This window comes from Centropristis striata, chromosome 18, assembly GCF_030273125.1.
Source record: "Centropristis striata isolate RG_2023a ecotype Rhode Island chromosome 18, C.striata_1.0, whole genome shotgun sequence".
In the NCBI taxonomy this organism is placed as follows: Eukaryota; Metazoa; Chordata; class Actinopteri; order Perciformes; family Serranidae; genus Centropristis; species Centropristis striata.
In genome coordinates, this window is record NC_081534.1 from 30,638,418 (window position 1) to 30,655,067 (window position 16,650).

The 16,650-nt window shown below is 38.5% G+C and overlaps 1 protein-coding gene across 3 annotated transcripts; it reads left to right on the top strand.

The window, feature by feature from the left end:
- The first annotated feature begins 300 nt into the window (after window positions 1-300).
- Window positions 301-9,374, top strand: angel2 (angel homolog 2 (Drosophila)). Of its 3 annotated transcripts, none has more exons than XM_059356346.1 (9): window positions 301-521; window positions 2,041-2,939; window positions 3,718-3,938; window positions 4,255-4,324; window positions 5,086-5,525; window positions 6,255-6,387; window positions 6,998-7,064; window positions 7,171-7,301; window positions 8,183-9,374. In XM_059356346.1, the coding sequence occupies exons 2-9, from the start codon at window positions 2,048-2,050 to the stop codon at window positions 8,344-8,346; spliced, it is 2,118 nt and encodes a 705-aa protein (XP_059212329.1). In that variant the 5' UTR covers window positions 301-521; window positions 2,041-2,047; the 3' UTR covers window positions 8,347-9,374. The 3 variants fall into 3 exon arrangements, with proteins under 3 accessions (XP_059212329.1, XP_059212327.1, XP_059212328.1); XM_059356344.1 differs by lacking the exon at window positions 301-521 and adding an exon at window positions 1,270-1,410; XM_059356345.1 differs by lacking the exon at window positions 301-521 and adding an exon at window positions 1,270-1,410 and having other exon boundaries at window positions 7,001-7,064.
- Window positions 9,375-16,650: the final 7,276 nt, after the last annotated feature.

Here is a 16,650-nt window from a genome sequence, read left to right on the forward strand (position 1 = left end):
GGGAACTAGCTTGCACTGCCTTTATTTTCATCTTTTATAGATATTTAAAGAGTATTTACCTCGTAATAATTAAATATCTGTGATTGAGCCTAAAGAGAGAAATAAATAAAATATGAGGAGCTCAAGTTTTATTTATATTTTCTGCTTTCATGCTTAAAAAAAAAAGAAAAAAATCAGTATACAGTGAGGTGAGAGAGGGGCTCCACACACACACACACACACACACACACACATACACACACACACACACACACACACACATACACACACACACACACACACACACACACACACACACTATCCAAGCAGAGAAAGAGAGTGAGGGGAGAGGATGTTAGTGCGGACCTCCCTCATCTCAGCGACCACTTCTCTCTTCTCTCTCACTGTTCATCTGTTCCTGCAGGATTTTCTTCGCCTCTTAACAGAATAATAGAAAATGTCACACACTAACAGCTGACATTTCATCTTTCCAAACCGTTTTCTAACGGCACCTTTATCTTGAAGAAGAGGCTCGCTTTTACGTAAGTAACTTACGATGACCTTTTCATTTCGCGTCCCATATTTTCTCGATAATTTATCTTGTTAATAGAAAGGAAAAAATCGAAATGATTCTTGCGTGTGACGTAATTCACAATATTGCGGATTTTTAGCCGTGACGACGGTGATCAATACGCAAGAAATCGTGACACTTGAAGATGCTTTTTTGAAAATGTTTCCAGTCGGGCTACTATTTCCGCCGCACAGTGGTGGTTGTAGTTCGTTCGCTGGCTCGTATCATAGCGTTCGACGGCAGAAGCGGGACAAAAAGACTACAAATCCCAGCGAAAGGAAGAACATCGTGCTGCCTTTAACGCTCTGCTGGAATGTCGGAATTATTTCGAAAAGCGATACGCACAGCGGTAAATCCGTATAAAATAGACTTTTATTTGGATTCAAACAACTACATAACTGACCATTTTACTGCCTTTTGTGTTTATGCTCCTAACTGACAGTCCGGTGGAAAATCGAAACAATTTTGACGTTATATTTCTTAAGTCTTTTAGCCTCTAACTAGAGTTGCCGTTTTTGTATGCTTTTCCTCTTCTCCATTCAGTCAAAATATCACAATCTAGTCTGTATATGCAGCTTGTTTCTTTATAATATCATACAACCTACTGTCAGGCGTAAAGCTCTAGTTTTTACAGTAAAATTGGAAATTACGAGCTTCGCTGGAGTAACGAATGCATCACAGGTTTTCGCGGCGCTTTGCGGTGACGTCAGACCTCGGCGACTCGGAACCTGCTGCTTGTTTTGAATCCAGTTTAAAAAGCCAAGAGCAACATTAAACATCGATCATGTCCGCAGATAATCATTTATATCGATGCAGCCGAGCAGAAACATAAACTATGTCTCTTCCACCGCCGGAGAGAAGTAAGTTAAGTCAGGGTTTAACTATAATTGCATCATTTCAGTTATGTTCATTTTTAATGAGGCTAAAAAACAGCCGACGATAATTAAACTGGTTTTTATAACAACCGAACTTAAAGCTGCCTTCGGGAGTTTGTTCTTTGGTTTTCTGCTAGACTTTTGTAGTATTTAATTAACGCTAAATGTTTTAAAATGAATCTTTAACCTTTATGCCCTCCTCGTCAAATGCACTAGCCTCAGGTGACCCTCGTGGCCAAAAAAAGCCTCGCACACTTAAACTGCTATTAAATCACCAAACATCAATAATTATTTTCAGATTTTTTTTTCCATAAATCTCTTAAACAACTTCAGACTTGTTCAAAACTAACAAACATGAAATCATTTTCAAAATTTTAACCCTTTATAAAGATTCAAAAATATAATATACTATATTTCTGAATCTTTCCATAATATCTTCCAAAAAAACTCTAAAAAATAGAATTATTCTTGTATATTTTTTTTATAATTGGTTCTTCTCTTGACTTTTTTTTATTTTCCCGGCCTTCAATTGTATCCTTAACTCTTTATATATTTATTAATGTTTTATTTTTAATGATCCACAATTTAGATATTGATCACTTCTCCTCCCTGCAGCCACCTCATGTTCCTTCGTCAGCTGAGCTCCTCCGGCTCCTCCTTCCTTCCCCGCAGCCGTCCGCCGTTCTGCAGGGCTGGCTTCAGGGGCAGGAGGGACCTCTCCTCCTCCTCCTACCTCCCTCATTTCTCCTCCGCTCCTCCCCCATGGTGGCGGTGGCGTGGATTCCCCCCCCCGCCTCCTCCTCCTGGACCCCCCCGCTTCCACCCAGCGGCCCATCGAGGATTCTCCGGTACGACGTTTCTCCCTCGGAGCTTCCACCACCCGGGTAACTTCGGCGGAGGCTGGCAGCCGTTCTCCACCTCCGCCCGCCTCATGATGGAGCGGCCCGACAGAGACAGAGAGCCTCCTTACAAACGGAGGAAAAGCTCCGAGGAGAGGAGGAGCGCTACAGAACACAAAGGAGGAGCAGCAGGAGGCTCCAAGAGGGGGCACCATCAGATGGAGTTCAGCTCCGACAGCCGGCCTCGCCCGAACCACCACCACAAGGATGGACGAGAGAAGAACGTTAGTCGGGAGAACAGCAGCGATAAAGACGCAGGAAGGACTAAAAGTTGGACTAAAGACAGACAGAGAAGAGACGATGAAACCCGACACCGAGCGGAGACGCATCAGCAAGGAGGACGCAAAGATTCACAGTCTGCAAACTTCAAGACGCAAACCTCCAGATCAAAACCTGAACAGGATAAAGTTCACATGAACAGACCCAACGCCTGGTTCAAGGACAGGGCAGCAGAGCAAAGGGATCTAAAACCAGCAGCAGCAGCAGCAGAGGGACAGTTCAGGGACAGAAGCACTGATGGAGGGACCTCCGCCCCCCCAAACCCGTGGCAGGTAGCCGGAGCCAACGGGGAGCCGCCTCCTCCAGGAACCGGCCTGCCTGTTAAACCAGGGAAATGTAAGTTCACTCTTTAATGGCTATCACTATAAATTGTCTTACACTCGTCAAAACTCCAGACCATTTTGAGAGCAGAAGATGCAGGAAGATTTCTGAAAAAGGGAGATGTGACAGTTTTTTAGATCGCTCTAACAAAGCTATTTTTTTATTTTTCTTAAAAAAAAATGATTTCTGTTCGAGGCCAGAAATTCCAGTCTGTCCACCTCTGGCTGCTGTCACTGTGCTGGAACATTCAGGTGGCAGTTAATTCTGTTGATTGCTCTGCTCTGATTGCCTTTGATCTTTGCTGTGATTACAGTTACAGATATACACACACACACACACACACACACACACACACACATTTTGAGGTTAAAGGTCATAGGTTGCTGTATAAATAAATATTAGAAAAGGAATGCTTGTTGTAGGTGTGCTCCTTGTACATTATATACTATCATAACATTACTAGTATTAATTGTTTGAAATCTCTGAAGAATCTCATCATAGTGTACACACACCGGCAGTAACCCCCATGGCCCTTTCACAATTTCCCCAGAGGAAATTTGCTAGTTTATATTTATTCTCCTTATTTAAGTTTCTTTGTTGACCATGAGAAAAATTCCCATGTGTTTGGACTGTCGTCAGTTCACAAAAAACCTTGAACCTTCTGGTGTCACGGATATCACATTAAGGGTGCTGGAAATCATTTTTAGTTTGGACATGAAGTTTTTTGTGTTTCCTGTGTTTGGATCAGTCTGGGGTAATAAATGACACTCTTGTATTGATCTTTTGTCCTCAGCTCTCCAGAGACACTGGGAGGACTCTCCCTCCTGCAGTGTGGACGTCCCTCCTCCGTGGGCCAGCAGACAGTTTGACTTCTCCGTCATGTCCTACAACATCCTGTCCCAGGAGCTGCTGCAGGACAACGTCTACCTCTACCGACACTGCCCCCCCTCCGTCCTGCCCTGGGACCACCGGCTGCCCAACCTGCTGGCTGAGATCCAGCACTACAACGCTGACGTGAGTGGGAACTTTTAATGGGAATGAGAACATGTGGTCAAAAGGTTGTAGACACACCTGAATATTGTAAGTATGACAAGTTAAGGTCTTTAACACAAATCTGGGAAAATCACTTTATATTGTTCTCTGCAGAGGGGTTATTGTCATTTTATTTATTTATTATGTTGAAAGAAGGGTTAACTACAAAGAACTTTGTGGACAGGGCTGTCTGCAAACTTTTGGCCATAAAACCTAAACTAAATTATTTAAAAAAAAAAAAAATCAGTATTAATGAAATAGTTAATTAAGAAATCAAGATCTGATATTTTTTTTTTAGATCCTGTGTCTGCAAGAAGTCCAGCAGGACCACTATGAAAACCAGATAAAACCGGCTCTACAGGCTCTAGGTAAGAGTGTGTGTGTGTGTGTGTGTGTGTGTGTGTGTGTGTTGTGTGTCCACATTATGAAGAAAGACATTATCATAACAGAAAATATTGAAATTGCACAATTGTTTTATCTTGTTACTTTTGCAGTATAGGTGCTTTTATTGTGAAATAATGCACTAGATTTTCATTTTGTTATTTAAAAAAAAAAATTGTCCAGTTGTTTGTGTGTGTCTTTGTGAGTGAAGACATTATTATGATGGAACATTTTTAACCTTTGCAGTAAAGATGCTTTTATTGTGAAATAATACACCTCATTTTGGTTATTATTTTGGGTTTTTTTTTTTTTTTACCTGTCATTATTTTTGAGTACATTTTTGACTGTGTGTGTGTGTGTGTGTGTGTGTGTGTGTGTGTGTGTGTGTGTGTGTCCACATTATGAAGAAAGACATTATAACAGAAAATATTGAAATTTCACAATTGTTGTATCTTAACTTTAACTTATCTTTAACCTTTGCGATATAGGTGCTTTTATTGAGAAATAACACACTAGAATTTTCCTTTTATTATTATTTTTTTACTTTTACTTACTTACTTACTATTTTTTTCTCCAGTTGTTACTCATGTGTATGTTTCGTTGTTTGTGAGTGAAGACATTATTATGATGGAACATTTTTAACCTTTGCAGTAAAGATGCTTTTATTGTGAAATAATACACCTCATTCTGGTTATGTTATTATTATTATTATTTTTTACCTGTCATTATTTTTGTGTGTGTGTGTTAGGTTACCAGTGTGAGTACAAGAAGCGAACAGGAAGTAAACCTGACGGCTGTGCTGTGATCTTTAAAACCTCCCGCCTCTCGCTGCTCTCCTCCAATCCCGTGGAGTATTTCCGGCGGGGCGATGCCCTCCTGGACCGGGACAACGTGGGCCAGGTCCTGCTGCTGCAGCCCAACGACGCCGCGGCCCCCGCGGACCCCTCGGACCCCTCCTCCTTCATCTGCGTGGCCAACACCCACCTCCTGTACAACCCGCGCCGCGGAGACATCAAGCTAGCCCAGCTGGCCATCCTATTGGCCGAGATCAACCGGCTGTCCCGCCTCCCGGACGGCTCCACCAATCCGGTGGTGGTGTGTGGGGATTTTAACTCAACGCCCTGGAGTCCTCTGTACAGCTTCCTGACCACCGGACGCCTGGAGTACAAAGGGATGCAGAGCAGCATGGTGAGACAGTTAACTCATTAACCCATTTAGGCCTAAAACGCCTGGAAAACATGCCTGTAAAACCTCTGGGCGATTCTGAAATAACCCCCTAAAACCTGAAGTTTTTCTGGAAATTCAGCAGAAGATTTTTCAGCCTCTGTAGCAGATAGAAATGAAATTCAAAAGGTAATTGAGAGCTTATACCCGTGGCTTTCATGAGAAGTTGAGTTTATTTGTCCAAACCTTCAATAAAGTTTTTTAATCAACAAACTCAACAAATGTTACGTTTGACTGAATACAAATCCTATGCATAATACTAATACATGCTCATTAGCAAGATGCAAACATGATAGGACCATTGGAAGAGATAGACATAGTTCTTATTAGCCTACTGTAATAAAAATAATAATAATTATCATAATAATACATTAGTCAACGACGCATAAAGTAATATAAGACAAACAGTCATGATTTCTTATATCATCATCACAATCAATTAGTATTATTGTATTATACTTCCGCCATGATTTCAGTTCTGGAAAAGTCCCATGTTGCATTGCGACACTCCCACATGTATTCTCATTTTGTGTCTTTTTTTTTAGTCATTTTGTGTCTCTTTTTGGTCATTTTGTGTCTTTTATTAGTCGTTTTGTGTCTTTTTTTGGTCATTTTGTGTCTTTTATTAGTCATTTTGTGTCTTTTTTTAGTCATTTGTGCATTTTAAATGGGTTTTTTAATGTTTTCGTGCAGGTTTCTGGTCAGGAGAGCGTTCCCAGAGGTCAGCGTCTCCTCACCGCTCCGCTCTGGTCTCACAGTCTGGGAATCAACCACCAGTGTCAGTACGAGAAGAAACCAGCCGCTGAGTCCTGCAGCAGCCCCACAGGTACACACACACACACACACACACACATGTTTAACCCTCTGGGGTCTATGATGGTGGCGTCCTGATCAGATCATGTGACGCTTAACAAAAAAACTAGCTCACATGGAGCGCTGCTATCAACTTCACTCCAAAGTTCAGACTTGAAACTTTCTCCCAGTTTTTGTTTGACATTCCTAGCTCATGTAAAACCAAAGATATGATAGTTTTAATTTGATAGAACAGAAATATTTAAGCGTTGGTGAATCTCTCTGTGTAATTTCACACATAGTTTGTTTTGAAGAGTTGCAGCTAACAAGGAAAAAAATATAAATATATATATCAATATACATGTTTTTATGGTAGTTTTTTGTATATAGCTTTATTATATTTAAATTGTTACCTTTTTATATGTTAATTTTTGTATCCTAGATTCACTGTATGAGAGTTTCTCAGCAGTTGTGAAGTGTTGTGAGGTTTGTCAGATTACTGCCTCATCACTAACATCTCTCGTTTCTCCTCTCTCTCAACCCCCCTTTTATCTCTCTCTCTCTCTCTCTCTCTCTCTTTTTTCTCTCTCTCTCTCTCCCTTTTTCTCTCTTTTTCTCCCTCTCTTTTCCTCTCTCTCTCTCAGTAGAAAAGGCAATCTCTAATCTGACGGTTGAAGATCTCGCCACAAAAGCTGCTGTGACTTTTTACAGGTACGTTTTTCTCTTTCTTCCCCCCAAAGACACACACACACACACACACACACTCTGACTGTGTGTGTTTATATATATGTGTGTGTGTGTGTGTGTGTGTGTGTAGAGCGAGGCTGGAGCACGGCCTGAAGCTGCTGTCGTCCTATCAGCACCACCTGAAGTCTGACGGGAGACCTGAGATCACCACCTGTCACTCCCGCACCGCCATGACTGTTGACTACATCCTGTACACCCCCGGTACTCACACACACACACACACACACACACACACACACACATACACACACACACACACACACACACACACATACACACACACACACACACACACACACACATCCTTGTACTTCTATCTTTGTGAGGACCCTCATTGGAACAGTGAATTTTCTTGCAAGGTTATAATAGTTTTGGATTTTTCATTAGTTTTAGTTTTAATTTTGTTGTGAATTTTTGTTTTCAAATTCGGTTACTTTTAATTAGTTTTAGAGTGAGTTTGCTAGTTTTAGTTTAGTTTTTATTAGTTTTAGTGTTTTGTAATGTGGTATTTGTTGGGTGGGAGATTAAAAGAGGTCACAGTAAATTTTGCCTTTATTTCCTTTGCCTTACTCATCTTCATTATGTATGAAAAAAGTGGACAAAGACAAAAACGAAGGACATTTTCACTATAATTTTAGTTAGTTTTGTAACCACACTATACAGTTTCAGTTAATTATATATATTTTTTTAACGAAAATGTTTTTTCAATTCTAGTTTTCGTTAACTTTAATTACCTTGTTAACTAGCCCCTTACCCTAACCTTCACCATCACAACTAAATGCCCAACTCTAACCCTAACACATGGTTACCTTAACATAAACCTAATATTAACCTTTAACCCTTAAAACAAAGTCTGAAATCTCAAAAAAGCCTTTAAAAAAAAAGTGAGGACCGGCCGAAATGTCCTCACTTTGCAAAAATGTCCTCACTCTGTTGGTTAAGTACATGTCCTGGTCCCCACTATGTAGGAAGAACAAGAACACACACACACACACACACCCAGGCATGACATCACCTCTTGTCTCCTCCTCTTGCCTGTTTTACTCCTCTCTGATGTTTCTCCCGTCTCTCCTCCCTTAAAGAACTCGTGTCTCCTCCTTCGCTCCCCGGTGGGCGGGGCCTCCAGCTGCTGGGCCGGCTCTCATTGGTCGGCCAGTCGGAGCTGGAGGAGGTCGACGGGCTGCCCAATCGCCTCCACTCGTCAGATCACCTCCCTCTCCTCGCTCGCTTCCGCCTCCGCCGCTGACAACCACAGCGGTTCACTAAGCTCAGGGAAGATGGACGTAAAAACACAAAATATTCACATTAAAGTTGTTTTTTCCCACCTGAACGGAGGATTAAAGTCAGTTTTCCACCAAGCAGCTCTGGAGCACAGGTACAAATGTTTCTCTGCAGGAAGAAAAGCTTCTTTTAGAGAGCTTTCTGGCCAAATTCTCCAAGAAGAAACTACAAAAACTTCAATAATAATATACTAAATATATTTAAATAATTACCTTAGTGTGTGCAAGATGAATTTGCAGTAAAATCCCCAGTGCTGCTAATCCTAAATAGGGCTGGGCGATATGCACCAAAACTCATATCCTGATATATTTAGGCTGAATATCGACATACGATATATATATCCTGATATTTTTATCACAAATACTCAGTCAAAGTCAAACATGACACGTCACAAGTAGTTTTATTGAAACCCTTTATTCAAGTGAACATAAATACAGGAGTACACTGTAAAATAACAGTTAAATACTGGCAGCAGGGACGCCAGTATTTAACTGTTATTTTACAGTCCATAGTACTATAATTTATTTTAACAGTATATTATCATATTTTGGATTACAGTATATGACCGAAGGGTAACGGTGGGTGTTGGGGTTATTTTACAGGGCATTTATCGTCATTTATCAAACAGTATAATACCGTTTAATGCTGTTAAATTACAGTTATCTATTGTTAATTGACTAATTTAACTGTTCATTTACATGTGAGGGATGAATATTTAACAGTATTTTACAGTTATTATAAAATACAGTAGGATACTGTTGTAAATCCACCGTAAATATACAGCAATTTGTTACAGTGTATCTTTTTTTCACATTTAAATAAAAAATATCTTCAATTAAAATAGCCTATAAAATAATTATTTTATTATTTCATATTTTTCTGAAATATATTTATACGAGAAAAGAATAACGAACATTACAAAACAACTAAATATGACAAACCCAAGTAAGGGCAGTATTTATATATATAAAGAAAGAAAAAAATTAACTATATATATATATATATATATATATATATATATTCATTCGCTATATGGTCTAATTCCACATTTAAAATATACCTTTTATATCGCCCAGCCCTATCCCAAAATAAATGTTAAAAATGCAAATACTTCAACACAGCATGTTTCCTTAATGCTCAGATTTTGGGCAACACTAATGACATAAAATATATATTTAACATTTTCACGAGGCTGCAGACTTTTGACATCTCACCTGCAAAGTCTCTGTTTGTTATAAAGTTACAACTAGCAGCTAAAAGAACATTTCTTTACATCATTATAACTAATAATTGATCATTGTCAAACAATCACAAGGATTGTTTTAGCTCTTCAGTTCTTAGTAGAAACTTAATTATTGAGAAAAACACATTTTATGAATATACTTCACAGCCAATACTGACATTTAATCAGAACTGTAATTATTTCCCTGGCTGTGGAGTTCACAGCTTGTGTTCTTATTTGCGGAGTTTCTTTTAAGATATTAAGTTAAAGCCTGAATATTATTATCACTTGAAGTTAAAGTGCTGCTGCTGCTGAATGCCATGAAGGATCATTTTTAGACTCTTTTTGCATCAAACTGAAGAAAAGTGCAGCTTTTCAGATAATATTTATGAGTGATAATTAAAGAAAAACAGTAATTAATACAGAGTTATGACAGTTTTTAGTTATGGCATCCATACATTTTCTTGCAACCGCTCCAAAGTTGCCCCCCTGTATCATTTTATATTGTGTTTATAATTTATGAAATTGATTTAAAATATGTTCATGAACCTGGAAAAACATTTCAACAGTACTGCAGTATAAATTTCGTGCCAGCAGAGAAATTAGATTCTGGTGGAACTTCTGATTTTACATATCAACACATAACAAGAAGTGGATGTATTTTTGTAACATTTTGGAAAGATTCTTTGTTTGTAAATAAACAACTTGTGTTTTTACATGTTGCTGCTGTCGGTTTAATGTGTTTTCTTATCACGAGCTGCTGCTTAAAGGAATAAACGGCCTGTCTGAGGGGTCAGGGCGTGAAAAATAAGGACACTTTATTATGTTTTCTCCACTGAAAAGGCACCCTAGATGGCTTTTTTATCAAATTTTCTCCATTCAAGGGCACCCTAGGAGGTATTTTTTCCACGTTTTCTCCACTCAAAGGCCACCCTAGATGGCATTTTATGATCGGTTCCCCATTTAACGGCACCCCATATGACACTTTGTCATGTGTTCTCTGTTTAAAGACACCCTAGAGTCCACTTTGTCATGTTTTCTTCACTGGAAGGCCATTCTAGATTGCTTTTTATCACGTTTTCTCCATTCAAGGGCACTCAGAAGGTATTTTTCTCATGTTTTTTCCACTGAAAGGACACCCTAGATGGCATTTTAAGATCGGTTCCCAATTTAATGGCACCGCATAGCACACTTTATCATGTTTTCTCCATTTGAGGGCACCCTAGAGTCAACTTTGTCATGTTTTCTCCAATGGAAGGGCACCTAAGAGCTCATGTTTTCTCCATTTAGGGTAATCTGAGATGATCATGTTTTCTTTGTTTAAAGACACCCTAGAGTCAACTTCGTCATGTTTTCTCCACTGGAGGACACCCTAGATGGCATTTTATGATCAGTTCCCCATTTAACGGCACCCCAGAGGACACTTTGTTTTGTTTTCTCCACTGGAAGGCCATCATAGATTGCTTTTTATCATGTTTTCTCCATTCAAGGGCGCCCTTAGAGGTATTTTTCTAAGGTTTTTCCACTGGAAGGACACCCTAGATGGCAATTTATGATCAGTTCCCCATTTAACGGCACCCCATAGCACACTTTGTCATGTTTTCTCCATGTAGGGGCATCTTATAGGGCTCTTCACCATGTTTTCTCCATTTAGGGTCATCTGAGATGGCACTTTTTTGTATTTTCTCCACTGAAAAGGCACCCTAGATGGCTTTTTTTCACATTATTCTCCATTCAAGGACACCCTAGATGGCATTTTATGATGTGTTCCCCATTTAACGGCACCCCCATTTGACACTTTGTCATGTTTTCTCTGTTTAAAGGCACCCTAGAGTCCACTTCGTCATGTTTTCTTCACTGGAAGGGCACCTAAGAGCTCACGTTACCATGTTTTCTTCATTTAGGGGCGTCCGAGATGGCCCTTTATTATGTTTTCTCCACTGGAGGCGCCCTAGATTGCATTTAACTGCACCCCATAGGACACTTTGTCATGTTTTCTCCATATAAGGGCATCTTAGAGGGCCCCTTAACATGATTTTTTTCATTTAGGGTAATCTAAGATGGCACTTTATCATGTTTTCTCCACTGGAAAGGCCATCCTAGATTGCTTTTTATCACGTTTTCTCCATTCAAGGGCACCCCTAGGAGGTATCTTCCCCATGTTTTCTCCACTGGAAGGACACCCTAGATGGCATTTTATGATCGGTTCCCCATTTAACGACACCCCCATAGGACAATTTCTCATGTTTTCTCCAATGGAATGGTACTTAAGAGCTCACTTTACCATGTTTTCTTCATTTAGGGTCATCTGAGATGGCACTTTATTATGTTTTATCCACTGAAAAGGCACCCTAGATTGCTTTTTATCACGTTTTCTCCATTCAAGGGCACCCTAGGAGGTATTTTTCCCACGCTTTCTCCACTGGAAGGACACCCGAGATGGCATTTTATGATGCGTTCCCCATTTAACGGCATGTCATCATGTTTTCTCCATTTGAGGGCACCCTAGAGTCAACTTTGTCATGTTTTCTCCAATGGAAGGGCACCTAAGAGCCCAGGTTTTCTCCATTTAGGGTCATCTGAGATGATCTAGATGGCATTTTATGATCGGTTCCCCATTTAATGGCCCCCAATATGACACTTTGTTATGCTTTCTCTGTTTAAAGGCACCCTAGAGTCAACTTTGTCATGTTTTCTCCACTGGAAGACACCCTACATTGCTTTTATCATGTTTTCTCCATTCAAGGGCACCGTAGGAGGCATTTTTCTCCACTGGAAGGACACCCTAGATGGCATTTTATGATCGGTTCCCCATTTAACTACACTCCATAGGACAATTCCTCATGTTTTCTCCTTATAGGGGCATCTTATAGGGCCCCTTAACATGTTTTCTCCATTTAGGGTCATCTGAGATGGCACTTTATTATGTTTTCTCCACTGGAAAGGCACCCTAGATGGCTTTTTTCCACATTTTCTCCATTGCAGGGCACCTTAGGAGGCATTTTCTAACGTTTTCTCCACTGGAAGGACCACCTAGATGGCATTTTATGATGTGTTCCCCATTTAACGGCACCCCATAGGACACTTTGTCATGTTTTCTCCATTTGAGGGCACCCTGGGCACTGGAGAGACCATTTTATCAAGTTTTTCTCCAGGTTAGAGCACAGTAGATGGCACCTTACAATGATTCTTCCCACGGATGGGCACCCGAGAGGGAATTTTATCACATTTTTTCCAGTAGAAGGGCACCGTAGAGTGCATTTTATCATGTGTTTTTCATTTAAGAGCACCCTAATGGGTACTTTATCACATTCTCTCTCCTTGAAAGGCACTGAAACGGGCACTTCATCACATTTTCTCCATTATCAGGCATCCTAGAGGGTGCTTTATCTTGTCATTCCTGCTGCGAGGCACCAAGGGCGGCAGTGAATCCACCACTGCCTTAATGCCTTTTTAGCAAGAAGTTTAGTTTGCTTGTCACCTTTCCTCCTGTGTGCAGTCACTGTAACTTACTGTAGTTTGTTTCTGAAGAAGGATGTCTTTGTGTCTCTCTGTTTAATGGCAGCTGGCTGGTTTCTGCTCTTTATTTGTCATCAGAGAAGTAGCTGCTGACAGCGGCAGTTGTTTTGTTTCTGTGCATTATTCTGCAGGGAGTCGGTTGTTTGTCCTCTTCAGCCTGACGGGATGGAGTTGTTGTTTTTTTCATATTCATGCATAATGAGACTCTGCTGCTTCATGTTAACTTGAAGATGAAAGTGGCTGTTTTCAGTTGTTTTCAAATTGATTCTTCCATTTCCACGTCTCAGTGAAAGGTGACACTATAGTGTGTGTATGTGTGTGTATGTGTGTGTTTGTGTGTCTAATGGTGACAGATGGTTGCACCGTTTTCCTCGGCTACACACACACACACACACACACACACACACACACACACACACTGTGCAGCAAGGGCCTCTTGGTATTCTGTGCATCACTCTGCACTGCAGCAGGACTCTACAGACTCTACAGAGCGTCTCTTCTTATAGCGAGTCCACGAGGGACAGAGTCCGGTCCCTTTGTTTCTCTGGTCCCCGTTAACAGAGAACAACATAAAGCAGAGACTTCTCTCTGCAAACTGAGCATCAAAAACTTAAAGCAGAATTAAGTGAGCAGCAGTGTTTGATATTGGCTCAATAATGCGCAAAATCCTAATTAATAATTAAAGTAAGTATTGAGATCAGGATTATTTAATGTCATACACTTATTGATCTGGGTTTTTTTTTTTTTATGTTATTTTATCAGAACATTTTCTGGAAATATATTTATCATTTCACCGGAAAACCCAAAAAATAAAATGATAAATAATATATGAATATATATATATATACATTTAAATAGATAAATAATAAAAATGTACTAAAAACAAAAAACAATGTAAAAAAATAAAAGGAATAAAAGAATAAATAAAATATTTATATGTAAATGAATAATAAAAATGTACTAAATACAATTAAATAATAAAAAAATAAAAGGAATACAATTATAATATATGTAAATAAATTATAATAATGTACTAAATACAAAAACAATATAAGAAACAGGAATACAATATATTAACATATATTTAGATTTAAATAAATAATAAAATTGAACTAAATACAATTAAACATAAAAAATTAAAAAGAATAAAATTTAAAATGTATAGATTTAGATAAATAATAAAAATGTTCTAAATACAAATGAGCAATAAAAAAAGGAATACAATTATAAATAATATATACATTTAAATAAAAAAATGTACTAAATACAAATAAACAATACAAAAAATAAAATGAATAAAATTTAAAATATATAGATTTAAATAAATAATAAAAATTTACTAAATACAAATAAACAATATAATAAATAAAAAGGAATACAATTGAAAATATGTATATGTATTAAATAGATAAAAAAAATAATATATAAAAATATATTAGACCAAAAGAAGTGAGGTCAAAGATGTCATAGCACACTGCCACAAACTACTGAAAACCTCTAAACATATTTAATCATTCATTAAAATTATTACATTACTACATTTTTAAAGAGTAAACTGCAACCTATTATATAAAAAAACAGTTTTTCCAAATTTGTATTACTTTTGTGCTGCTGTAGTACATCATAATGTGTTTGTAACATTATATATATATATATATATATATATATATATATATATATATATATATATATGCATTATTATTATTATATCTGAGTAGCCCGCTGCTCTGTCACCTGAGCGTTTCCTCCTGATGACTGTGTGTTTCCTGGTGTCGTCTCACTGCAGGAAACCATCAGCAGCTTTTTATTCTCCTCAGATTTCTTGGCCGCGTCCCAACAAGCTCAGCTGACTTCCTGCAGCAGTTTCCTCCGAGGAAACCAGAGAAAGATTCTCTGCTGCTGTTTAAGTCTGTGAGCACTAGAGGGCAGCAGTGAGCTGTGTGTTAACCAGCACTGAGAGGAGATTTATGGTCTGAAGTTACTAACAGAAGAGCCATTGTTGGACAAAAACAGAGAAAAAACTTCAGATTGGGGCCAGAAACATTAATGTTCATAATATTTTGTCAATTTCGTAGCTTGATTGCAGACTTTCTTGCAACTGTTTGGGTCACTTTTAGTATTTTTACTTATTTATTTACCTTGTCTGTTGTTTTACAACAATGCCTTACCAGTTTAAATAAACATTATTAATAATAAAATAATAATAATAATAATTTTAGCCTTACAATGATGGTAAAACAGCATACTAAGTCTAAATTAGCCTACGGACATTACTAACAGGTCATAATGAACATTTATTAATATGATTTTGTCAATATCTCAAGAGTTTGGAATCAAATCTAGACTAGAAATTGTCCATGGTTTTCTTGACAATCATTTTGGTTATTATGAAGAAAACCATGTTAAATGTCTAGATATCAGCTCTTAAATTAAACTCTTATCAGCTATTTTTGTTGTTATCATTATATCTGTCCAAACCAATAGACCTTTGGTTGTAGCAGGCATTAAAATGAACAGATATTGAAGAAAAAGGGTCTAATATATTTTTCCATGACTGTATATCCTATTTTCCTTGACCATGTATCAAACTTTTTTAAAATTAATCAGTGTCTCAAGTGAAAAGCACCTCAAGAATTAACCCAGGATAGTTTCATAACATTGAAAAGCTGAATGCACCAATATACATTACATAATAAGATTAAATAATGTATGCAAACTATTTAGTTTATCAATTTATGTGATTATTTGTGATAAGGAAAATGCGAAGTATCATAGTGCCTCTATAAAACTAGAATGTTATATTATTTAAGCACCACTTTTTTTTTGCACAATACAGCACAACTGTGATTAAAAACATAGACCAACAAGTTACTGCACATTTAGCTTCCATGTCTCCTCTGCAGCTACTCTGAAGTTCACCTGGACCTGGTGGGAAAAACTTCTGACGTGTTCTTTGTAGAAAGTTAGAAGGAAATCAGTCTCTCTTCCTGAGTCAAGTCAGAGGAGCATCAACGTGATGCTTTGAAGCTCTGAATCTGCAGTGATTGTTGCTTTAACTGATGGTGTTAATTAGTCCAAATTCTTATTTTTGGTCTAATGGTTGGCATCCCTTCTTCTGAACAGTAGAATATTGTCATTGTGATTTTCTTCTGTCGTTTTTAAGCTTTCGTTCCTGCAGAAAGGAGGATTTTGTGCAGATTAAACTCGACTTGTCAGGCTCTAAAACACAGCATGAGTTAGAAAATGAGTTTTTGTGTCAGTCACCCCCCCCCCCCCCCCCCCCCCCCCCCACACACACACACACACACACAGATATGATTTGTGAAGAATTATAATTGTGTCTGTCTGAAGGACAAATCATACTAGAAGGCAAACAGGGACTGAATTGTTATTTTTTTCCCTCATTTAAGCTGCGTTGGCTTCTTGTCATCTCACCTTGACAGCTCAGTTAACAGCCTGATCCTCACACACACACACACACACACACACACACACACACACACTCTTACATCATAAGCCACAGAAACA

What these genes read in the sequence shown, in the direction of transcription:
- angel2 (XM_059356344.1), top strand. Translation starts at nt 1,361, where the DNA reads ATGCAGCCGAGCAGAAACATAAACTATGTCTCTTCCACCGCCGGAGAG. An exon ending in ACCGGCTCTACAGGCTCTAG is followed by an intron (nt 4,325 to 5,085) that starts GTAAGAGTGTGT and finishes TGTGTGTGTTAG; the next exon opens with GTTACCAGTGTGAGTACAAG. An exon ending in CTACATCCTGTACACCCCCG is followed by an intron (nt 7,302 to 8,182) that starts GTACTCACACAC and finishes CCTCCCTTAAAG; the next exon opens with AACTCGTGTCTCCTCCTTCG.